At 31.3% G+C, this 27,048-nt stretch overlaps 1 protein-coding gene across 1 annotated transcript in view; it reads right to left on the bottom strand.

The window, feature by feature from the left end:
* The window catches only part of NKCC (sodium potassium chloride cotransporter), a 68,305-nt gene that overhangs the window by 22,310 nt on the left and 18,947 nt on the right, over positions 1–27,048 (bottom strand). The window contains exon 2 of the mRNA XM_088262957.1: positions 24,666–25,233. Within this exon, the coding sequence (XP_088119083.1) occupies positions 24,666–24,956 (291 nt within the window). The 5' untranslated portion in view covers positions 24,957–25,233. The remainder of the gene's footprint in view (positions 1–24,665; positions 25,234–27,048) is intronic.

Here is a 27,048-nt window from a genome sequence, read left to right as displayed (position 1 = left end):
ATAAAGACAGTAAAAGATATACATATAATGTATCGATCGTATCAACCTAATGTTATAAAATGATATATTAAAGAGTAAGAAATGTATAAATGTGAAAATGGAATATCAATGAAAAAAGAAGACACTTAAAAAAAACAAATGAAAAGAGAACATTTGAGTACTATAGATATTGCCAGATGATAAAATATTGCATTTATGGCTCTGTAGTTGTCTTTTTTAATCTACTTGTAGGTCTCGTATAGATATTATCACACATTGGTAATTAATTAACATTTTTCTAATTATAATAGCGATGGCAATAGGAGTCGAAATGAGATATGGTTTAAAATGGCGTATATTTAAAAAAATCTAAATTACGAAATAAAACATAATTTGCTGAAACATATGAAGAAAAAACATTTACTGCATGAAATGAATAAGAATATAACGATTTATTGACTTCGCAAATAAGTGACTTTGAAGCGGGAAATTCAGTCAAAATTAAAAATGCTAGTCAGTGCGCGCAGCTACAACAGTTAAAAGATCTAAAAATATACAGTAACTGAAAAGAAATACTATTTACATAGCACGACGCATTGTGAATGAGTTAAATTGGCGAGTTTTCTCGACAATTTAGCTGCCGTTAAGGAAAATTAGCACTTCACGACTTTCAAACAGCGGATTTTAAGGACATGGGCGTCATGACAACCGACCAGCCGGTACCGCAGTAATCTGCTTCAGACCGCCCGGCGCCTGCGTACGACGACACGGCCGCCATACGTCAGTGCTGCCATTAGGCTACCAGCAATAATTACCTGCGATTGGATGCGATTATTAAATTAATAAAGGTATTATTTTCAAACTGAGTACTTACCTATTATCGCTCAAACAATTCACGGTCCCGGGTAATGCAATCGATACACTACGGTAATTGGTTTGAATGAAACTTCGGAATCATTACAATGTAATAAAGTAATGTTAAATGTTACCCATTTAAAATATTTACATCACTATCGTTTAATTTATGGATAAATTATTCTTTGCCTGCAGTAAGTAGGTACCTTATTCAGCATTCCACTTATATACCGTTGTGCATGTTGTGATTAATTTTTATTATTTATACACAAAACGCATTTATTTTCCTTTTTTTTTGATGCATGACAAATTATGGATACGATAAAATATTTTTCTATAGGTTAATACATAATTAATTATTACATTTTTAATTTAATCGTTGTTTTCTGCTTTTTGTTAGATATGCGCACCTTAAGTGTCCTGCCCTCATCCGTTTAAAATTATCATATTTTATTAAATAATAATTGAATAAACGAAATTTTCTCTGGAAAACTAAAGTAAAAAGCCAGACAAACGCAAACAAATTTAACGATGTAATTATGCAGATAGGTAGGTACATTGTTGACAGCTATTATGTTTTTATTCATTCAGCTGAACGAATTAAAAAGTTCAGTGCTACCTAAATTTAATTTGAGCTTATTTTTTTGTACAAATAATTTTTAAAACGATCGAGTACCTATTTAATAATAATTTTATAATAATCAAGACATAGGAAAGAGAGAGAAGGTCCGCTCAATTTAATTTTTTGTATGGACTTCCATTAAACTGATAGGTACTTTTAGAAGATTTCAAGAGTTATGCCCGGTACGTTATTGCATATCTTATGAATCTACTACCACAATAAATGTATTATGTAACATCTGATTCGTATGCGTTTCCAGTTGGACTTAAATTCTACTCTTGATTTATCTGTATCATTCTGCTATATACGTGCAATGTATATCGTCCACCTCCGTAGTGTACTGTTTAAAGTGTTCGGCTATTAAACATCATCTTCGAGCGCAGGAATTATCACCTTGCCTTCACGTAAGTAAATAATCATTAAAAGACCGCGTCAATATGATGCAGTACCCTATGCACTATTGGGTGTAAATAAGGCTAAAATATATGTATATATATATATGCATATATATATATATATATATATATATATATATATATATATATATATATATATATATATATATATATATATATATATTATATATAATATATATATATATATATATATATATATATATATATATATATATATATATATATATATATATATATATATATATATATATAAACATTTGTATTTTCGTTTCTCACCGGTAATTTGTTGTGTTTTTTACAACTAGAAAAACGAGTTAAACTATTTTATTTACGTAGATTGGTGATTATTAATTTCAGTAAGATTATTGGCCGAACGGATATAAAATCTAAAATTTAATCGCATTACTAATTTTAATTAAGTGAATAGGAAACACACCAAACGAATCTAGATTTACCAGAATCGAATGAAAGCGTAAAGATGTTCTATACTTCGAAAATCACTGAAAAGTGAGTAGGTACCCCTTTTGTGAAAATCGGAATATTTCATTTTCAGTATAAAATACCTAATACGAAATTAAGTGTTTCAATTTTATAATACCATTTTTTTTTATTTGATTCAGTTTGTTTTTTGGACTTGAGGGTAGCTTGATCATCGTATCTCATATTTTGTTTGTGTTGCCGCTTAAAACCGGGTTGAGTTCCCTTTATGATCTGACGAAACACTTTTTTTAAAACGGATTATAATTAAATTCGGCTTTTCGGTAAAGTTATTATTCTGCCAAATAACCCAAAATATATGAAATACGTATTTTAACAGCGACGAGGATTCTATTTGTACGAATAGAATATAGAAGTCGGGGCATTCACAGGGATTACAACCTGGGATTAGCTGGCGTAAGTAATTACATTATACACTCTGTAATGTTCTCCTTTTTGTCCATTACATAGTATCCATTGTTTAAATTTTACAGAGTACTATAGTAATCGCATTCGTATCTTAGTCCGAGTATGTTCTTCAAGGTTTCTTTTTTTAAACTAAATCTATCAAAACCACTTTCCTAATTTAGCTTTCAGTGGAGATAATGAATTTCAAGTAAGTTTATTTGTATTTTAACGGAATCGAAATAGATTCGTCAAATCAACAAAAATCTTATAGCCCTCTTTCAAAGTTTAGTTGCTGTTCTAGAGGTCGCAGATTCGATTCCCAGAGGGTCAATATAAATAGCTACTTGTAGTTATTCACCTTAATATAAAAATCGCATTGTCCAGGACTGATCACCTCGTCTTCATGTGAATAATAAATTACTAAGAAAACACTGCGTCGGTGTTATGAATTGTTCTATCGGATTAAGAAGAAAAAGATTCGATATTGTTAAGGGTATATATACTCTCAAATATACAGTCAGTATCTGCATACAATTTGTTTAAAATGTGTTGGAATTTGGCCATTAAATATTTTTTTTAACTCCTTATCTTTCAATAACTCTTTTTTTTCAAAACCATATATTTATATCGAGAATTTATTTATTTATTTTTCAATACAAAAACGTTGTTCTAAGCGAAAAATGCAATTATGTTAAATATTAGCTGAGTTAAAAAAAATAAAGTTGCGGGGTATTGATTATCCAACCTTAATGTATTTTTTTTTTGTTGTATTTTTTTTGTAAATATCTGTAAAGTTAATTCACCATCCATCATTTATTCCGCTAAAGCGATAGTCTACTGTAACTCGAATCCAGGAAATTTTCTCAGTGAACATTTTCATTGAAGATGCATAGCTAAAAGAAGTTCGCGTCGAATTCTCAAATTTTCCTCTCTTCCACATATCGTATTAATCATTGCTTCTGGATTATTAAAGTGCTTGGCATCGCTCCAGAGACTTTTCATCCGCGAATGATCCATTAACTCTGCCGATATTAATGTATAATGTAAAGCTTATCGGCAGCCGATTGCAGAATCGTGTCTTAAAATGCCATCCCGCCATTCGGTATTTAAATTCTTTACAGTTGGTACCTGCGCAAAATGAAGTTAAAGGTGTTTCAATGTAGTGATGTAAATAATTTACCTTTGGGATTCGAACACATGAAATCCATTTACCGCGAAGTTACCGACTGATATATTTATTAAATGTCTCTTCATGTCTCTTGTCTGTCTCATCATGTCTCTTCTTATATATAGACTTTTCTTATGCATAGTTGTGAAGAACTGTAATTGGTTCTCATGATTTTATTTTTTGTATTCTGATTTATCATATATTGTAACTGTTGTTTTTCCTTCCAATAAAATAAAATAAAGTAAAATTAAAATTAAAATTAAAAATACATGAAACGATCCCTTTTAAACCAATTTACAATTTATATCATATGTTGCGAGAATAAAAGAGGCGTCGGAAGACCGCAAAAATATGGTCCGACGAAACAGCCGCTGTGGGGGGTGGAAACTGGATGCAAACAGCAACAGACCGAAAAAAAGGAAGGATACGGAAGAGGCCTACATCCAGCAGTGGAAGACAGAAGGCTAAAGAAGAAGAAGGAGATCATATTTTAAATCAATGTAATGATTGAAAAAAATTGAAAATGATCGATTAATATATTTTCAATTCGTCTGGGTGATTGTGAAGTATTTTTCACATCTACCTTCCCTATCTATACTATCCTACCTCCAAACAAGCCTTTAAAATAGAAGCATGCTTGTTATTTACAAAGAAAATATATACATATTTATACATATTTTTTTCTTCTAACTGCAAAATATTGACGAGGTGTTCGCTTGATCGTTAATTGCGTACAGAACGAATTATTGGTCCTGCAATATAAACATTTTAAAACATTTATTTTTCGCCCCCTACGAATCGAACTTGAGACTTTTAGCTGAATTAAACGTCTTGTAGTTCCTGCATATATATAAAAACGCAAAAAATAATGTTCAACAGTTTTTTTTAAATGTACATATCGCTCACTCTTTTCAAGAACGTCATAAATTAAAAATCGTCAATTTTCAGTGGTGCATGTTTTCGGAATGCTTAAAAAAATGTACTATATCCCAGCAAAAGCGGCATATTTTTTTCTTAATATTTACCCGCTACAGGGCTAAATGTGTTGTTTTTGCATTTTGAAGAAAAGGTATTGTTTAATTATTTTTTTTTAAATATGCTAAATATTTTTCAAATGGAGAAAAAACCTTCAGGTTTTACCTAAAAAGATCTGTTGCAGTGTAAAAAGTTCAATAAGAGGCTTGATATTTATTTTCAATGCATTGTATTATATTTTTAAACATTAAAAACGTTCTCCTGAAAAATCTAGTTTTTTTTTTATTTATGACGTTCTTGAAAGGAGTGAGCGATATGTACGAATAATAAGTTAGAGATGATAACAAAATTTAGTCAATTAAGGAAAATCAGTTTTTTTTTTTTAATTAAGAAAGACCTTTAATTATATTTAGTAAAATAACGAGTCCCAAAATCAGTGTTCCCAATTACTACCTATGGTTTTCCAATGGGTTATCATTTGGAAAGGATTCCGCATTCTTTATGTAACCACTTTTTGGTTCATATTCCTAGCAGCGGAGCGGCAAGCGTCAGACGCTCGCATTTATGAAGGTATTACGTACATAATTTGCTCAAAGAAATTACCTTTATTTATTTCATAAGACAAATTCACGACGCACAATTGCCCAAAGATAACTAACAATAGTTATCTTTTTGATAGTTTATGATTTTTGTTGATAGTTTTGGTTATTCAAAAAAATCTTTTTTGTTACTTTATTACTTGCGTTCCATTCTTGTTAACCTTAATCCCATGTCCCAAAATGAGAAATAAAAATTACTCATCGGGAATATTATATGTTTATGTGATTTATGTATGTAATATGTTTTGAAATAAATAAAAAAATAAAATAAATAAAAACAAAGTCCGTATGCCTGTTGAGCTATCGGATTTTTATACATTATTTTATTACGTAACTTAATATTACAGTAATATCATGTATATCAAATAATGTATTACATTTTAAAGCGTTTAATCTGATGCACATTATGACATTTTACCTATATTTATGCATTAGCATTTACATTTTTATCTAATAATAGATAATACAATACTTTTTAATCCATTGCGTTGGCATTATTTTCCATACTTTTTGAATTATTAATTGAGTAAATTCAACCGCCACCGTAGTGCAATGGTCAGAACGCTCAGCTACCGTTCTGCAAATTCCGGGTTCGATTCTCAGGGGGGTTTAAATAAATATAACTATTTTTTTGATTTTATTCACCCTAATATTTATTCAATATTACCCTGGACTGGTACTTGAAGCGGAGGGTTGATCACCTTTCCTTCGTATGTTAACGATCAAGGTTACACTGCGTGTATATGATGCAGTGCCCTATGCACTATTGGGATGCGAAAAAGAGTTTGATTGATAAAATTCAACAACAAATTAAGCTTATTCATTGAACAAATCACTTGATTTATCCACGAGTAAGAGCGTTCGCCTCTCATCGTTGACGCTGTTAAAAAAGTAAACCTTTCCTCTTTTGTAATCAGCCCTTAGCTGTCATGTCAGATCGCTGAAACCTACAAACAAACCCATAACCCCTATAACCCCCTTAACCCCCTCTAACTCCCCTTTCTCGGAACTGTTGACTGTACTGAAAAATAATACGGGGTGTAACAAAAATCATGGTACCTAAAAGATTTGTTTTCTTATCTTCCTCATACATTTTTTAACCCTTATCCGCATCATATAAACGCAGTGTTATCTTGATCGTTGACACATGAAGGAAAGGTGATCATCCCTCCGCCTCTGTCCACGGTGATATTGAAGGAAAATTATTGAAAAAATCACTTATATTTATTTGACCCCCCCCTGGGAATCGAACCCGGGACCTCCAGTACGGTATCTGAGCGTGCTGACTATTGTATTTCGGAGGCGGATGAAATTGTGGTTTAGTTTTATAATATTCGTTAAAAATGGATACGTATTTCTCAATTAATAATTCAACAATAACATACTTATATGTATATTTTTAATGGCGCTTCAATATCGCGAAAGAACGAACGTCTCCGGAAAGCGCGAGTTAAATAAATTAATATTTCGGGTCACGTGTCACATAAAAAACGGAATGTATGATTATTAAATATAACCTACATACACACGTACATATATTATTACACAACTAAGGTTGTGGTTCTTTTTGTGTAGACATATTCACAGGGTACAAATGAATTGTTGAAAGTACCCGTGCGACATCGAAGGGTCTAAAATGATCAAATCAGTGAAAATTTTACCTCTTTTTTCTTTCATTTTCAATATCCAAATATATAATTAGTAAAAACATTTGTTTTTCTAATCATAAAAAAAAAATCTTAATTTTTTTTCCAGATCATATAAACTTTTATTTACCTCTACATATACGTTACTTGGTTAGTTCGCCTTGTCTAATATTTAAAAAATTATAATTTTCCAACAAAATTTGCTCACAGATTGGTGATTTGGTCTAAATACCAAATTACTTTTGAATTTTTTCCTTGAAAGATATCAAGATGAAATATATGGATGCCTGGGAATTAACAGGGCTTGTGACCTGGCGTCGGCTGGTTTATGTGGTCACTTTACACACGTGTAACATACACCATTCTACCCATGATTGATAACCACTTTCTCAAATTTCAATTGAAAACATCTTGTTCATGATACTTCTTCGGATCCATCCATGGTTGAATTTAATATTTTTTTTATCAGCAGAGATCTGTATGAAATGTATGCAGGACTCTCCCTGAATTATTTTAGATACTAGGTGACGCCTGAAAATATAATTTTAAATTTTTCTTAGACCAATTGTTTTTATTCACAATTTTATTATTCCTCAAATTCAATGAAGAAGTCATCAATTAAAGTTGATTTGTAGTAATAGATCAAAGGATCCCAACAGGTTATTTACTCTAAGCATCAAGTACCTCTTAAAATTAATAAAAATAATAAAACCCTTATCCGCACCCCAATGGTGCATAAGGCACTGCTTCATATAAACGCAGTGTTATCTCAATCGTTTACACATGAAGGAAAGGTGATCAACCTTCCGCTTCAGGTACCAGTCCAGGGTAATATTGAATAAACATTACAGGGTAAAAATCACTTATATTTATTTGACCCCCCCTGGGAATCGAACCCGGGACCTCCAGAACGGTAGCCGAGCGTGCTGACCGTTACACTACGGAGGCGAACAAATCACCTCTTAAAATTAGGCTCCGTTATTGATAGGTCGAAATATCTAGATAGTTCTGAAGTTGGCACCACGACTCTTGATACATCGTGTGTTTTGTGATATAATATAGATGTTCGTATTGACAACAGAGTGAAGATGGAAAACACAGTTTTGTATGCTATGATGTTACATCACCTTATTTCATGGAAATCTTTTATTTCACCCTTCATTATTCCATCCGAATAAAATAATTCAGTTCATTGAAACGTAACTAGGCGCTTTCTTTTTCGGATTAATTTTCTTGGGATAATATAATATTTATTTTATACTTGAATAGAGAAACTTTTCTCAAGGTTTTTGTTATTATAATTTTTTTTTTATAAATTTTTTAATCACACATTGTATGGCAAAATAATCAACATAGTTACATATTTTTTTTTACGTGCTACCTTACTAAGAGAGCAGATTGCTCGTGTTTAGAGAGGGAGTTCGCTTACAGGGTTTGTACATATAAATAAGAAATAATAAATGGTAATCAAACGGGAGTTTGCCTTATATGTTTTTGTAAATCATTTTTGAAAGATTTTAAATTGATTATATTTTTTATTCTTGCAAGTAGTTTATTAAAATGTTTTATTCCTATAAAAGAATAGTGGTTTTGAGCTGCACTAGTATTATATTTTGGGGTCTTTAAGTTATTAAGTAAATTTGATTAAGTTAATTTGATTAAAGGGTACACGTGTATTTTCATTGCCAATTTCTTTTATGAGTTTAGTCCAAAAATTAAGATAATAAGTTGATTTAAAACATTTTGCGTATTTCCAAATACTTGTTCACAAATCTGGATATCTCTCAAATTAGGAGTTATTTTTTACATAATTTTTGACAAATCGATATGTTTGAAGAATAATATGGAAGTCTGGGCATTGTCCACCTCCGTAGTGTAATGGTCAGCACGCTCGGCTACCATACTGGAGGTCCCGGGCTCGATTCCCAGAGGGGGTCAAATAAATATTGGTGATTTTTTCATTGTAATATTTATTCAATATTACCCGGGACTGGTGCCTGAAGCGGAGGGCTGATCACCTTTCCTTCATGTGTTAATGATCAAGATAACACTGCGTCTATATGACGCAGTGCCCTATGCACCATAGGGTGCGGGTAAGGGTTTTATTATTATTATTTTATTGGTATTACACAAAGTGAACGACGAATGGTAAGGAGAGTGTTAATATGTAGATCATTGAAAATCGAGAACAAAGAAAAAATCTTGCTGCACGTGTTAAAACTGTCACTTAGAATTGTATAGCTACATAAGGACCGTAGTCCATTTGATCTTCACATTCGTTTGATAATACCCTCACAAGGCGAAACAATTGTCACAATATAATTTTTCATGTGTTTTTGTTAATAAAATACAACTTAGTAGACTCAAAAAATATGTGTTTGATTTAAAATTAGTACATAAAGAAAAAATCAACGAATTATTGAGATCTCAATGTTTACGGTGCTCATTGACCATTAATTATGATAGAATTATTTTTATCGACTAACGATTATTATGTAAGTAATTACTAATGGATTAAGTTACGCGTGAAAAGGTGATCAGGCGTGTAAATGTTTTAGATGTGGGAAAAAATGTTCTAAATTTCGCCAATTATTTCGGCTAGAAATTGTGACGACCTTCATCGTATTCTATTATAATATCTCGGTCATTGATAAGTCATTTCATACACAAAAAAATCTACAATACTGTATTTTCACTGCATAATTTTTATAATCAGGAAATTTAGTAGTGAAAATTGTGATTATATATAGTATAAATAAGGTTAGAATGCAGGTGATGAGAATCTAGGTAGTCTCATATCGCTCACTCCTTTCAAGAACGTCATAAATAAAAAAACTAGATTTTTCAGGAGATCGTTTTTAACGTTTAAAAATATAATACAATGAATTAAAAAGAAATATCAAGCAACTTATTGAACTTTTTACTGTGCAACAGATCTTTTTAGGTAAAACTTGAAGGTTTTTTCTCCATTTGAAAAATATTTAGAATATTAAAAAAAATAATTAAACAATACCTTTTCTTCAAAATGCAAAAACAACACTTTCTGCCCTGTAGCGGGTAAATATTAAGTTAAAAATATAACTCTTTTGCTGGGATATAGTACATTTTCTGGGCATTCCGAAAACACGCACAACTGAAAATTGACGATTTTTGATTTATGACCTTCTTGAAAGGAGTGAGCGATATGTATGGAATTCTCGTTATACGGTAAGAAAAAATATGTTTCATTGATTAATCGAATTCTGATACTTATCTAGATAAAATTATGATACTTTACGATCAAGATAACACTGCGTTTATATGACACAGTGCCCTATGCACCATTTGGGTGCGGATAAGGGTTTTATTATTATTATATTATCTAGATAAAAACAACAATATCAATATCAATATAATGGTTAAATAATATTATCAGTATTCACAAATCCGGTTAATATTTGATAATAACTACATAAAAATGTTTTACTATTCCCCACCCTCTGAATCCTACTCTCATCCAGTTGTATATATAATTAATAAATTCATCTTTCATTAAATGATGAGACATGAAATGATCCCAGAAAAATTTAATTGTTCGTTTGATCAAAATCTTTAATCTTCTTAAGTTAACAGCCGATTGCTTTAAAATTATGACGCTACGTTGCATTCGAACACGCGCGTTTTATATAACTGTAAGAGATAAAAAAGACACAAATTTCTCTAAAATAGCAGCACCATCTGTTGAACGCTATATCAGAGTAATCAATATTTATTACGGCGGACAGCATGCTTCTTGATAGATGCTTTGTCACTTGATGTCACTTTGCATTTGAAATTTTTTCGATTGCATTGTTGTTTCATAGATTCTTGATGTTATCATTTCTTTATAAGAATTGTGAAATTAAACGTATCACAAATGTGCATTTTCTTTATTCTTTATTTTTATTATACCAGACTGAGTAACAGCAACGCGTGGCTGGCTACAACTTGCAATAAATTAATAAACGTCCATTGAAAAACTTGACATTGGTACCAAAAAGCTTTATTGAAAACTAATTTTACTTGAATAATACGAAGGAATCCGACGTGAAAATGATGCTAATCGTACTATGTACTTAGGAAGTGTATAGTTCCTCCTTGTTATATTACAAACGCACACAAAATAGGCTGAAATCGGCACATAATAACACCGAAAAGTTGGCAATCTCCATTAGAGTAACAACTATCAAATTATCGTGTTTAACACCAGCCCATTGTTCCATTCTGCCTTCTAAGTGATTTTCAATTATTACCTAGAGGTTCCTCGCTATTATATTCAATTTTCATGCGTTAAGGGGAACACCACTGCGCACTGTGACGGAAATAAAAAGGTTTAATGTTTTTGTTTGAAATATTATTTTTATTTTATTTCTATCAAATATCAAGGCTTTCCCAAGGAAATATAATCAATGACAGCTAGAGAAACTTACCGCGAATTATCTGAAATATCATATAATTAGGAGCGATTTTTGTAATAAAGTTATGTAAAATAAAGAAGTTACAATATATTTTGTACATTAAGAGCATTGTTAACTTTGTGGTATGGTAATATACGAAGTAGTGTTTTTTTAAATAGTATTACACAATGTCATCGATGAATGATAAGGAAAGTGTTATATAGAAGTTGCAGTATTTTAAATAAATGATCGGAGACTCTGGCGTAGAAGTCGAGTAATCAAATTTTAATTATTTTTAAATGGCTTTTTTTAAAGAAACGTCTACACATATATCAAAAGCAGAAAAACTGAAATGCACACAACAATCCATGGAAAGATCCATGCTTGGTTTAAGCCTGAAAGATAAAATAATATATTGAATTCGGAACTGAATCAAAATAGAAGTATCATGGATCGCATGGCAAGACTCAAATGGCAATGGGCAGGACACATTGGGGGAGAGGACCCCACAAGATGGACCCCAAAAATTCGAGATGGGGACCTTGGAAGAATAAAAGAGGCTTGGAAAGACCTCAAAAAAGATTGTCCAACGACAAAGCTGCTGTAGGGGGTAAAATCTGACTGCAAAAACAGCAATCGACCAAAGAAAATGGAAAAATATGGAAAAGACCTATATCCAGCAATGGAGAACAGAAGGTTAAAGAAGAAAAATAACAAAAACAATGTCCAACTTTTAACAGGATCACAGACCACTTATAAACACCTGTCAATAAGAGGTTCTGTTTCTGAATGATTTGTGACAAAGTAAATTCTGAAATTTTTGAGTCGTGTGTCGTAGTGGTGTTCCACTTAAGATCCTTGCAAAATACCACCTGCGTGAAGTTGACCAATTCTGATTAAGGCTGGCTGTAGCTGGTTATAATCACATAATTTTGGACGAAACCGCATTTTTATCTTCAGTTTAGCGTTCCTTTGAAGACGACATAAAGTACAATAAAATTACTACCTGTCTCAGACTTCTCAAAACATTTTTCTATATGACTAATCGTCTAATAGATAACGTTTCGTGGAAAACTCTTTTTATTAAATCGTGTAAATTGAGTGCAATTGAACATTACTGTAAACGTCATATAAATTATGTCTAAAATCTGATTAACTGCAAAAACAATATGCGTGAATTCATCATACACGGCATACATATTATTATTATATTTTATTTATAAGTTTTTTGTGTTCCTTTAAAATATGCATAAAACTATTTCAGTTTTAAATATTGATTCCAGACAAGCCTGTGCAGAATGAGGAGTAGAAAAAACGACGGTACTTACAACCCCGATTAATTTATAGTCATTTTTCAAAAATTCATTAACATAAGAAAATACTTGAAACCTCGATAATAAGCCTCATGATGTATTTAATTGTTGGGGAATATATCCAAAATATAACAAGGTTTGTTGGATTGAACTCTACATTTATTTATGTACATGTTAATACGTGATGCGTTTCGTCTTCTTAGGACATTATTAAACACTAAACGAGTGTTTGATAATGTCCTAAGAAGACGAAACGCGTCACGTATTAAAATATACATAAATAAATGAAGAATTCAATCCAACAAACCTTGTTCTATTTTGGATATGTTCCCCAACAATTCAATATGGAATTCTACCAACTGTCTGCAGTTACAATAAATATTTAATTTTATAAAAAAAAAATTATCAGCAACCTTTACGATACAGTACCGTATGCACCATTGGGTACGGATAAGGATTAGAAGAGGAGAAAGATTTTTATTTGACAACTGTAAATTTTCTTATATTTCTATGATACATGACCGTTTTACTTGTCAGTTGGATGTTTGCTATTCAATTACCTTTTTTGATAATATAAGATGACTTTTTAAATTGACACACAATGACAGATGCAGACAAGTGACACTACATTATTTTATACGCATCACGTCAGGTCCCCCTGACGTCGACTATCACTTGAAAGTAATTGTTCTTGTCTTAGGCATCTCTAAACAGCGCTTCGACGTTCCTGATCCCTGCCTAATCTCGTATATTCCAGAGCCAGGAGATCTGTCTTCTGCCCACACCTCGTCGACCTTCTATTTTTCCTTTTATGATTAGGTACAATAGCTTGTACTTCTCTCCTCTTAGCACATGCCCCAGATAAGACACCTTCCGGACCTTGATATCAGTCAGCAACTATCTCCCTGCTCTTGCTCTTTGGAGCACATTTGCGTTGATGACCATATTGGTCCATGGAATGCGTAGCACTGCATTTATACGTTTTTAAGGAATTTAATTAATTTCCAATTGAAAAAGGAGCAGAGGAAGACCGAGAAAAACTTGGCACGATCAGGTATGCCAAATACTTGAAATCGGTCAGGTTAGGAGTCGAAACAATCGGCGGGTGCGTATGAGAAGATGCATGAACGTGGAAGAGGCGAGGCATGTTTTCAAAGACAGAGTGGTGGGGCGTTATATTCTTTCTGCCTACCCCTGCGGAGAAGCGGCGTGATGGTTATTTAGTTAATTAATTTAATACGACATTACATTATTAGTTTTTTTTACTGATTCCCATTATTTTAAAATTGAATCGTTAAATTCTTTTGTAGAATATAACCAATAAACAGTCTAGAGCAGTGGCTCTTAACCTGTGTTCCGCGAAGCACTGGTGCTCTGCGAGCTTGTTGCAAGTGTCCTGCGAAATTGCGAAAACCAAAATTTAATGTTTGCTCATTTATTGTGCGACTTGAGTATATCTTTATGATCATACTTAGAAAAATTGAAAATATTTTGGAAGTTATGTGTAGGAATTTGTACAGACAGTGCTTCATCAACAGTGGGTTCAATGAAAGGATTTGTGAACCTTGGTTTAGCAATTTGAATGAAAAAATGAGAGTAGCTGTATCAAATATTAAACCTAATATCGCTGAAATCCGTAAAAGCTGAAAAGCTCAGTCACATTAAATCATTTTCGCCTCAAAACGTTTCATTGGAGTATTTATATTCTTATGTATTTTTTTAAATTAATGTAATTTCAACTTCTGTGTAATAAAATAATCAGGTTTATTTTTAATAAAAGTTATGTTTATATGTTTTTGGATATTTAGTTTTGGTGTACCACGAATTTTCCTTGTGATCAATAGTGCTCCCTGACTTCAGAACCACTGGTCTAGAGAAAATCTTATACTAACACAGATGAGAGTGACGAGGATTTGATTTATTCCAGCGATCGGTCCAGTCAGTATAAATCAATCAAATCAGTATAAATCATTTAAAGGTTTGCTATTTCATCGGTACTCATTCTTTATCATCACTCATCAGAATTACATAATTTATATTTCTCCGATTCTATTCCTTGGCAATACTTTATCGTACAGAATCAGATCCGATTATTATTTTCTTTAATAATTTTTTAAATTTCTATTTTACTTGTTTAATACTACTTTCATTTATTAAATAGGATTATTTACCAAGTAATATTTCAATTAAAATAGAATATTACCATTAGGTGACTGTCAAATTAATTATTTTTATTATTTTCAATGCGCGTAAAAAAACAATGACACTAATTCGTCATATTATTTTCTAACCCTTATCTGTACTAGAAGCAGAGTCATTTTGATCGTTAAATTCACGAAGGAAAGGTGATACAACCTTGCGCTTCAGATACTTAACTAGGGTCATATTAAATAAATAATGAAATGAAAAATCACTAATATTTATTTTGACCCTCTTGGGAATCAAACTCGGGACCACCAGCATGGTAGTTAACCACTACACTATGGAGTCGGACATTTATTATAGTAAAAAATATTTTTTCTGTGCTAGAATTCGAACCGAGGTTATCCCAGAAGAACATGACGCATGCATGAGCTAGAATAGGGGTTCCCAAAGTGGGCGCCGCGGCGCCCTGGTGCGCCGTAGAAAGTCAAGAGGGGCGCCGTGAGTCGATCCTCTATCATTATCCGAAACCACAAATATTCTCGCTTACCTATAAAGCAACAATTTCTATTTCGAGAGCTAGCAACTTTCTACTCAACTACTGTTATTGTGGGTACCTATTTCTTTCGACTATAATGTATATACATATATACATAGTCACATTATCTATTCCAAATAGCTTACTAATGAAGGGCGCCATGACAAAATACTAAACTAGTAAGTACGCCGCGGGCTGAAAAAGATTGGGAACCCCTGAGCTAGAAGATGTTTTAGATTAATGAACCGTTTTTATTTACGAAAAAAAAATGTTTTATATTGATATTGACTACATGCGAATATTGATCAAATCAGATCAGTAAATATACTGTATACCTTATATTATACAAATGACGATTAACGATGATAATATCATTATGATAGTTAATTCGATTGATGTTTACGTAACTCGTCAGAAATAGTTTCACTTAGGGTTTATACCTGGAACCTATTGAAAATTGAACCAATATTAGTTAAATCAATTCGTTTCTACATAAAGTGATATTAATGACATTAACCAAACCTTTAGGAGATTTATTGTACCAACATTTTTTGTTATTTTTTTTCTGAAATCGTTTTTTGGTTGGTCGGCAGATATTGCTTCATGTTATAAAAATCTTTAATCTATGATACATATTTTTAATGATATTATCTACCAACTGACGTAAGATGTTTTTGATTTTGATTGGAAGCCATGTTGAAGCGTTATAAAAATTTTAAACTCAAAATTTCGATAAAAAAAGAGTTTTTAGTCTATCATTTCCAAAATTTAAAACAAAACCTCATCCATTACGTCAACCGATAGCTAATACTATTCTTAAAAGTTGATACTTTTTGTTATGATTTAAGGAAAAATTACAGAAGATTCATACCCACCTTAGGAAGGGTTTTAAAAAAAGGGTCCCTCATTTCTTCAGCAATTTTTCAAATATTTATTTTTCTAATTATTCATAAACTAATATGTGAATATATAAAGCTCCAAAGTGATGTAACCCCTTTGAACAAGAAAAACATGCCACTGGAAAATATAGAAACGCGTTATATCGTGCGTCATTTTTAATAAAAAATATGTGTATTTATTTATGCCATTTTCAATAAATGCTTTAAAGAAGTGTCTCCGTATTTCAATCGTATAAAGAATCGAAAAATATTTTTTCTTAGTAAATTATTTTCACAATCGTAAATAAACAAGATATGTAGTTTATAGGACAATGAGATATAATTTATCTTCCCAACTAAATACGTTTGATAAAATGTATGTATTATATGCTAAGGGAAAATAGTGGAATGTGTAAATGATAAACAGTAAATTTATTAAGAATTGTATGATAAGTTTAGATTTGATCTTTTCCTGTGTTTATAATATGTTAAAAAAGATATTTAAAAATATCGAAAAATATTTTTACTAAGTACGTAGAAAAAAATACACCGTCAAGACACACACGTAGGTTTCCGCAAATAAAATATTTATAAAAAAAACACATGAAAAATAATCCAACAAAATAAGTAAATGTACAAAATAATAAATAAAATACAAAGCTGCAATATTTTTAACAAATAAATAAAATTCTGAAAAAAAACGTGTAATAGATAGATTTTTTCATACCGATTTTTCCGGTTTTTTGTTAAATATATCAAAATCTCCTGTCTTTCATATCATATTGGAGCAACGAGATTATTTCAAAATGTGTTAGAGATTGTAGGTTTATGCGTTGCCTGAAAATAATTCATTCTTATGTTGATCCTCGTTCTTTAAGCCAGTCTAGTGTGTGGGAAGATAACTCTATGAAATCGTTAACTACCCAAATAAGCTCGTTCCAGCGAAGGTGTATCAAATATGAATTAAGACTTTCAAAGCTTACTCAGAAATATATATTTAGAAATCGTTTTAACAAGTATTTAGGAATTTATTAATTTTTATTTCAAATCTTGTGGTGAAGTGTGCTAGGCTCTACGGTTTATATGGCATAAACATTATATACATATATTATCATAAAATACCAACCGAAAGTTGATAAACACAAATAACAGTATACAAAATCGAAAAGAAATATACAAATGTTTCTAATATATTCAACAGATGACACTGCCATTACCGTAAACTGTTTTTCAATTAAAATAACATTTTAATTGAGTAATGTTAGTAAATAACCACTCACCGACTACTTCTGTCTACCGGTTTCGGGACGTACCCGTCTTTTCGTCAGGACATACACTACAATTTAACAATCATGCGAACAACACTACACCACACCCACTTAGTACTATTCATATACACTATCACTACACATGCAAAACATGCAGAGCGAGTTGTTAGTCCCACCATGTTTTTGGGAAACTTTTGGGAAATGTGGGTGTGGTGTAGTGTTGTTCGCATGATTGTTAAATTGTAGTGTATGTCCTGACGAAGAGACGGGTACGTCTCGAAACCGGTAGACAGAAGTAGTCGGTGAGTGGTTATTTACTAACATTACTAATATCAATTAAAATGTTTGACCACAAAGTAAATGCTTTGAATATAAATAATAAAATAACATTTGTTTCCGGGCACCGTTTAATATAAAATAAAATAACGTGTTTGTGTGTGTCTGTGTGTATGCGTCTGTTTGTATGTGTCTGTGTGTGTGTTTGTTTTATATTTTGAAAATATAAATATATATACCAACAAATACACATAAATAAAGTTAAAGAAATTAAAAAAAATATGTTAATATGGCTGTGATCACTTATTTTCAGAGCACCTTGTAAATGTTGTTAAATATTTTTATTGATTCTTTTGCAAACTGACGTCATGGCACACAGAGGCATTATTGATTGTTTGAAAACGTCATGATTGTGTGAAGTACATTATTCTCGGAATTTATTACCTACATTTAATAAGTTAATGCGAGCTAAGTGATAGCTAAGTGATTCGTATTACAAATTATTGGAAAGCCACCGCTAATCAATAATCATAATAGGAGATGTTATAAAACTGTTCAGTTTATTGCTTTAGGTCTGATTGTATACTGTCTAGTAGCGGTCACAAGGGACATCCACAAAGGACTCGTACATATCGCTCACTCCTTTCAAGAACGTCATAAATCAAAAATTGTCAATTTTCCGTTGTGCATGTTTTCGGAATGCCTAGAAAATGTACCATATCCCAGCAAAAGAGGCATATTTTTAACATAATATTTACCCGCTACAGGGCAGAAAGTGTTGTTTTTGCATTTTGAGGAAAAGGTATTGTTTAATTATTTTTTTAAATAAAAAAAATATTTTTCAAATGGAGAAAAAACCTTCAGGTTTTACCCAAAAAGATCCGTTACACAGTAAAAAGTTCAATAAGTGGCTTGATATTTATTTTTAATACATTGTATTACATTTTTTAACTTTAAAAACGTTTTTCTGAAAAATCAAGTTTCTTGATTTATGACGTTCTTGAAAGGAGTGAGCGATATTCGTGCAGGTCTCCGTAGTGTAGTGGTAATCGCGTTAGGCTACAATCGCAGAGGTCTCGGGTTCGATTCCCATGAGGGTCTAAATAAATATCAGTGACTTGCATTCTCATATTTATTTGCATAAGGAGCACAGGACTGATCGCCTTGCCTTCATGCAATTAGCGATCGAGATAACACTGCGTCAATACGATGCAGTGCGCCATGCACCATTGGGTGTGGATAAGAGTTAGAAGAAGAAGAATTATTGATAACACAGATCGACAAAATTTGACTTTTTGTTCATTAAATCAATAAGATTTTCTTGAATGTTTTTCGCAGATACTTTGTGGCACATTTAACTTTGTTTTAACCACTTTTTATTGGTACACTTTTTCCAAACGGTTTCGACAAGAACCTTGTCATTGTCAGGGTTTATGTACTAATTGTAATACGGTTGGAATAAGTGTACCAATAAAAAGAGATTAAAACTGTGTTGTTTTATTTTTTCAAAATTAATAAGAATTTCTTAATGGCCCATACTAGATTATCACTTCTATTCAATACAATGAAAAATATTTTTTAGTTAGAAGAAACAAAAACCACACAATGATCTATAAACCTCGTACCTCGTACATAATAAGTAAGGTAAATAATAAATGCAGCTCCCATCTCAAAAAAATAGAATTTCTGGTTTTCTTGGAACATTTTCCTCTGATTACAAATTCGCAAAGCATTTTTTTGTGACGATTGAGATTTTATTTGTAAAACGCAGTTTAAATTTTCGGATTGTGATTAGTTTAATTTACATGTATTACATCGTATTGACGCAGAGTTATCTTGATAGTTGCTTTCATGAAGGCAAGTGATCACTCCTGCGCTTCGGGGACCAGTAATATCAGATTAATATTAAGGTGGAGACTGACCGGAGCATTTCGTCGTAACGTAACACGTTACGATGCGAGCATTCGTATAGTCAGTACAGCGAGCCGAGCGCTCCATCCATAGTTTCGGATGCTCGCTGATGCTCGCCGCGAGCGATGTTACGACGTTATGTTACGACAAAATGCTCCGGTCAATCTCCACCTTTAGAGTGTAAAATCACCAATATTTATTTTCACCCCCCTCCCCCCGAGAATCGAACCCGGGACCTCCAGAAAGGTAGCTAAACACGCTAACCATTACACCACAGAGGCTAATTATCAATAAATCACCGTCAAGTAAACACCACAACAGTCCTATGCGGTGTCCTCTGCACCATTAGATCCGTAATAGACCTAAATGCTTTTGCAAAATAATAGGAGGTACGTACACCTAGGAACGTTGAAATGAGTTTTATAATAGTGCTCCAACGTATCCCAGACAATAGGGGTCGGTTAACCCACAATTTACAGCTAATGAAACAATTTCCAGAACGTTCTTGGAAACTAACGCTGAAATTGCTTTTCTTGCAACTGGATAAACACGTGTTTACCGACTCTTCGCCCACTATTTATTTACTATAGATACAATATGTACATACTTGATACGCAAATATGCACTATAGTGGAAAACCCCCCGTCACTCTATAATTTACCTCGACTGCCCACGATCCAAAATCTTATACCCTTCGTATAAAAATATGTTTATAAATAATTTCCACCTCCATAGTGTAATGGTCAGCACCTGGGCTATCGTACTGGAGGTCCCGGGATCAAATAAATATAAGTGATTTTTTAATTCTTATATTTATTCAATTTTAACCCGGACTAGTGCCTGAAGCGGAGGGCTGATCACCTTTCCTCCATGTGTTAATGATCAAGATAACACTGCGTTTATATGATTCAGTGCTCTATGCACCATCGAGTGCGAAGAAGGGTTTGAAGATGAAGATAAAATATGCTTTAAATCGTTGACATATCTAATGAATGTATCTTCATATATCGAATAAAAAATATTTCATTATCAACTGGTCAAATTAAAAGTATATAAAAGCAATGGTTTTTATAAAAAATAAAGTGAAAAAGTAAGTAATATCCTATAAAATAAAGAATGACTCGCACTCGTGCAAGCTTATTTAAGTTAGACAAGCTACTTGTTATGTATACAATGTTTTAAGTAAAACATATGTTTAAGTAAAATATATGTTATAAACAAAATATTATGTCCCTTGATGTAAAAAATACTAAATTAAAATACGATAAAATTGTGCAATTTTACCAACTAATTATTTTCATTTTGAGAAATTATGTACCATGCTATATTTTTTAAATGAAAATTCTTTTTGAAATTATAAGAAAATAGTATGGAGATGAAAAATTAGCACCGTTTTCGTATTTCTTGTCATTCTATGTTTTCTTTGATATTTCGTAAAAATGATCACTGAATTTGCTGAAAATGTAAGCAGAAATGCGTAAATAATTTATGACCGTTTTGCGTCAAATATCTCGTGAGCATCATCTTCAAATTTGGCGATATCGTATGACCACTCGGCCACCCAAATCGCTATATGTGACACCACCATACTTTTTATGCGGTGCTTTCTGGAAAGTAAGATGTAATCAATCATCAATCGTCCAGTCTCTTACCGATATGAAAGCGAACATTCCAATATTTCAAGCGGGATACTATGCCTCGTCATAGAAAGTTCCCAAAAATGTCGACGGTTGTATCAATGTTAGGGGTAGTTATTTGCCAAAAATATATTTTTTTATACCATAACAGAATGAAATAAAAACTTGGTTAAAAACAACATACGTATTTAGCTATTATTAAAAAATATATAATAAATAAAAATAATAAAATGTGCTTGTAATTAATAAAAGCATTATTCTCAATATTATCAATATTTAAAGCATTTACTTTGTGGTTAGTCAATTTTACCTATTTATTTTTTTACAAAAATGTTAACAATTTTAGTATATAACCACTCACCGATCATTTCTTATCTTGAAGGCATTTATTAAAACTTCTTTCAATAACGTTATTTTTAATTTGAGGAAAGATTTTTTTGGGATATTAGAGGATTTCGAAAATGTAACAAATTTTGACTCGATGAACGGTGAGTGGTCATATACTAATATTGTTAACATTTAAAAAAAAAAAAAAATAAGTGAGAAAAACATTTTCAATTATCTTTGATTACACAAAATACTAGAAAGTAAATATTATAAAAAAAATTACATCTCTCCAATATCAACATAGATTTTTTCGTGTCCTGTAAAAAAATAATTTAGTTACTGTTTAATTATAACGATGTAAATCAAAGATATCAACCGAATCATTTCCTCGTACAGTTTATTACTGAATTCTTCAATAAACAAACCATTCATTGCTTCCTACTTGATATCAAACTTATATCAATTGAATAGAAAATTAATTACGTATATGTATAATATAACCACATAAACAACAACATGACAAGCATTCACCATCTCCCCTCAAAGGGAAAATACCATGGATACGGAGAAGATTCTATAAATATAATTATTGATGTCTCACAAACAGCGAGATATTGGCAGAAATTTGATACATGTAGGGGAGACAAGCACATAAATATCATCCCACATTTTACACTGGGTTCGACTGTTATATTTATACAATATCGCCGGGGAAAAATAGGGTCCAAATCCACCGTTAAGTAGTATTCCCCTTTTGACAATTCACCCAGCACAAAAAATTATCCAATATTGAAAAATATTTTGGCCTTATACCCAAAACTATTTCTAACCAACTTTATGATCCGATAAAAAGAGCACCATTTCTTTTGGTTAGCCGCAAAATAGAGATATTTTACTCGAGACAACTTTATCATAAAAAATAAAATAAAAATGGTAGGACTTGGGAAAGAATTATAAAAAAAAAACTATACTATCTATGAACCTGCATATATCAAATTGATTCTTAAATTATTTTGAATAGTTCTCAATTTCAAACTTCTATTTGAAGAAAAGGTATATTATTTCTCATAAATAGTTGACGTGTTTTGGAGCAAAAGTATGGGATGACTTATGTGTTTATTATGGTTGACGTCTTTACCCTGTCGCCCTCAAATATCACCTCAAATGTCGAAGGATATGAGAAACTAAGGGAACAAAAATTCTGTCTACCAAATTAGGGGTCGTGGCAAAAGGAACCGTATCATTTCAGAAAAAAACTTTGTTGCTAGTATTTTTACTTTTAACCTATACACACGAAAACTTCTTAGCCTACATAATATGTGAAAAGACTTGATACAATATTCACAGGGAAGATTGTAACAAAATAATTATTTATTATTTTTTCTGTAGTTTTTAATCATCATTTAACCATTTTTTTTACATAAAATGCAATAGCACCTAACGTAAATAAAATATGTTTCTATATAAATAAATATAAATATAAATATATGTATTTATATATATATATATATATATATATATATATATATATATATATATATATATATATATATATATATATATATATATATATATATATATATATATATATATATATATATATATATATATATATATATATATATATATATATATATATATATATATATATATATATATATACCTATACATATATATACATAACTTTTTCTCGAATAATCTTATGTAACATTGCTTTTAACCACTTTCATTGTTGGTTCTATTTTTATGAAATAGTCAAATAATATCATGAAAATCAATATCACATGAAATATCAATTATCAAGTGGATAAAAACAAAATATGAGTTTAATTTATTTAAAAATATAAATAATACTCTTTGTGTATTTATATACAGCACAAATTTTTAATTTTTGACTGCAAAAAGGGTGTTGTTTATTTTACGAGTACAATCCTATTACATTGCACCCTGTCGATCGATATATTCCCTAGTTTGTACTATTTTATGTTACAACACACGTATTACACATACTTTGAATTCCCTATCCTTTTGACACTAACTTTTCTTTTCCGTTATAAAAATGTTGGAACCTATTCTAAAAGTTTCTTTGTTGACAAGAATTTCATTTCCAAGATTGTCATAGTTAGAAAAAATTGCATCAGCACTTAAAAAAATACATTGTAATATTTTTTTCATATAATTCAACATTTTGAGTGTGTCCAAATACTTGTTCACAAATCTGGATTATCTCCAATTATAGGAGTTATTTTTCATATTATTTGACATCTCATCAAAGATGAAGAAGAGTATAAAAGTCTGGGCATTTACGTTAAGTGTAAAGTGATCTCTTAAACCAGCCTGTGACGGTCGTCAGCCCCGTAAATGCCCAGACTTCCGTATTCTTCTGCATCTTTGATGAGATGACAATTAATATAATTCACCTGTTTTTTTTATTTATCATATCAATTAGATGCCAAAAAATAATATAAAAAATAACTCCTAATTGAAGATAATCTAGATAATTTAGAAAAAATATTTGGACACACTCAAAATATTGTAAATAAATTAACTGGTCAAATTATGAGCTAAACAAAATAATTATGTTTTCTAGCGTTTCTCGTGTGTGTGATTATTTCCAGGATTCGGACCTCGCATACAAATTAATGAGTTTACCGTTTTATTTTAAAAGCTCAGCATAGAAACTTCGCTTCGTGTGTAAAGTGATTACTCAACCAGCCTATGACAGTTCATAAACCTTGTAAATACCCAGACCTCCACATTCTTCTCCATTTTTGTTGAGATGTCAATAAAATATTAAAATAAATGTTGTTTTTACCTTTTCCTTGATATCACCATGCAGTTCTCCTAAACTGGGTCTTTTCAATGCCCGCTTTGAGTTCCGGTAATTGTCCAATCTCGGCAGTGCTTCTCTGGTCATCTGGGCGAGGGATCTCTTCCGTTTGGCTGCTCCATCTGCCTCCCACATTCCTCCGGACGCGTCTGGGTGGTCTCGAAGCGGAGACGTGATGATGCTGGTAGACAAGCCGCCATAACCGCTAGCCTTGTCTTCTGCACCCTCCACTTTGGTCACGGAAAACCGCCCCTCGACATTCGAATCGATTGACATTTTAGAAAACTTTCAACAGTAAAAATGTCACTAGTAAATTATCTTATTATCAGCTAAATCAATTGTCTTTTACTAAATTCACTTATTTTCCACTAAATGATAAAACGTCATACTGATAACTTTTTCGTTATTATTATGCCACTTTTCAAACTATCTGTTTTTTAATTACCTAATTGTTTTGAACATTTAACCTCTACATGTAACTAATTGTTTTTTTTTTACTTATATTTTTAATTGTTGATGTATTATCTCTATCACTGCTTCATCACCTGCGATTCTGAAAAGATAAAAGAAAAATTGAGTGTTTTTTGTTTGTTTGTAATACAAGTAACTAATAACAAAGATAAAAAGGAAATTATGTATCAATTAAAACTTATGCTTATTACGCTTTGAATTATGGGGCAAAAGGGATGATCATTCAAAATGAGAAATAGTGAACATGCCCAAAGTTGATGAAATAACAAAGAAACCCCCCTTTTTCCAACTACTTAATTAACGCTTACCACGATTTTGACAAAAATATTGGACGTTAAATGCTTATACACATTTAGTCAATGTCAAAAACTAGATAGATTAAAATTCTTGTAATAAATTTATTGAAAAACCGCCCTGATAAAGAAATGTACCAAAAAAATTACTTATAATCTGGAATAAATAAATCAACAGCCTCCCTTCAGAAATTAAAAATATAAAAGATACAAGCTCCCTTAAAAATAGCTAACGAACACTGTAAACATATACACACTGTACCATAAAAATTAACAAACAAGATAACTCCCTCAAACTGTATAAAAATATATGTTCCCCAGTAATATATATTTTTTTAAGAGTATAACATATCTCTATAAAAAAAAATTAAAAAAAACTCCCTCTCCAAGTACACAAGCTCAGTCTCTTTTTTGGAGAGGCTCAGCGCAACCTAAGTTATGAGATTGTATTAAGTAGAAATGTACAGAAAATGAATGAAATTGTATACAAATTTAACTTTTTAAATAAAAATATATAATTTTAATAATTGATATAATACATACATAGACATGTATCATGTGATATGATTCGATTGTGATATGATATATCTAATTGTGATTTAAATTGATGTGACGCAATAAAAATGTGATTCGTTTTACACTGAACGCATTCATCTAATATCTAATAAATATGAATTGATAGGACGTCGATTTAGTGAATATCGAGCGGCTCCTTTTAAACATGCGCCAATAATAATTTGGCATTGTTAGATCAGCAAAAATCTTGTAAAAAGCGCTCATTACGAGATAAATCAAGACCACTACTTCAGTGAATAATACAATCTTTTCTCAGTGGTAAAGTGGTGATACTTCAAAGAAATAATAATATAATATATTATTTTTTGACATCTCATCAAAGATGAAGAAGAATATGGAAGTCTGGGCATTTACGGGGCTGACGACCGTCATAGGCTGGTTTAAGTGATCACTTTACACACGTGTAACATTCACCAATTCTACCCATTATTGACAACCACACTACTCAAATTCTTGGAAGTTCTATATATATGAACCAATTTAGAAACCTTGTTCTTGAATCACTAGAACTTCACTAGAGACATCTATTGTAAAATAATAAATAAAAAGCTTCTTTACATCTCACCAATAGATGTCTCTAGTGAAGTTCTAGTGATTCAAGAACAAGGTTTCTAAATTGGTTCATATATATAGAACTTCCAAGAATTTGAGTAGTGTGGTTGTCAATAATGGGTAGAATTGGTGAATGTTACACGTGTGTAAAGTGATCACTTAAACCAGCCTATGATGGTCGTCCGCCCCGTAAATGCCAAGACTTCCATATTCTTCTTCATCTTTGATGAGATGTCAAAAAATAATATGAAAATAACTTCTGTAACTGGAGATAATCCAGATTTTGTGAACAAGTATTTGGACACACTCAAAATGTTGTAAATAATATATTATGTTTTGAATATTGAAAGCATCAACTTTGCGGATCATATTGATATATTATTTCTCGAAATAATATAATAATATATTAAATTAATTTAAAGTTCAGTTTCGTATTGTGTCAGTATACCATAGTGGTCAATAATATGTGTTATAAT

Source organism: Brachycentrus maculatus, unplaced genomic scaffold, assembly GCF_059751285.1.
Source record: "Brachycentrus maculatus isolate JH-2025_06_01 unplaced genomic scaffold, ASM5975128v1 h1tg000194l, whole genome shotgun sequence".
Lineage (NCBI taxonomy): Eukaryota > Metazoa > Arthropoda > Insecta > Trichoptera > Brachycentridae > Brachycentrus > Brachycentrus maculatus.
The sequence above is the reverse complement of the archived record's forward strand: the minus strand, read 5'-3'. Positions and strand labels throughout refer to the sequence as shown.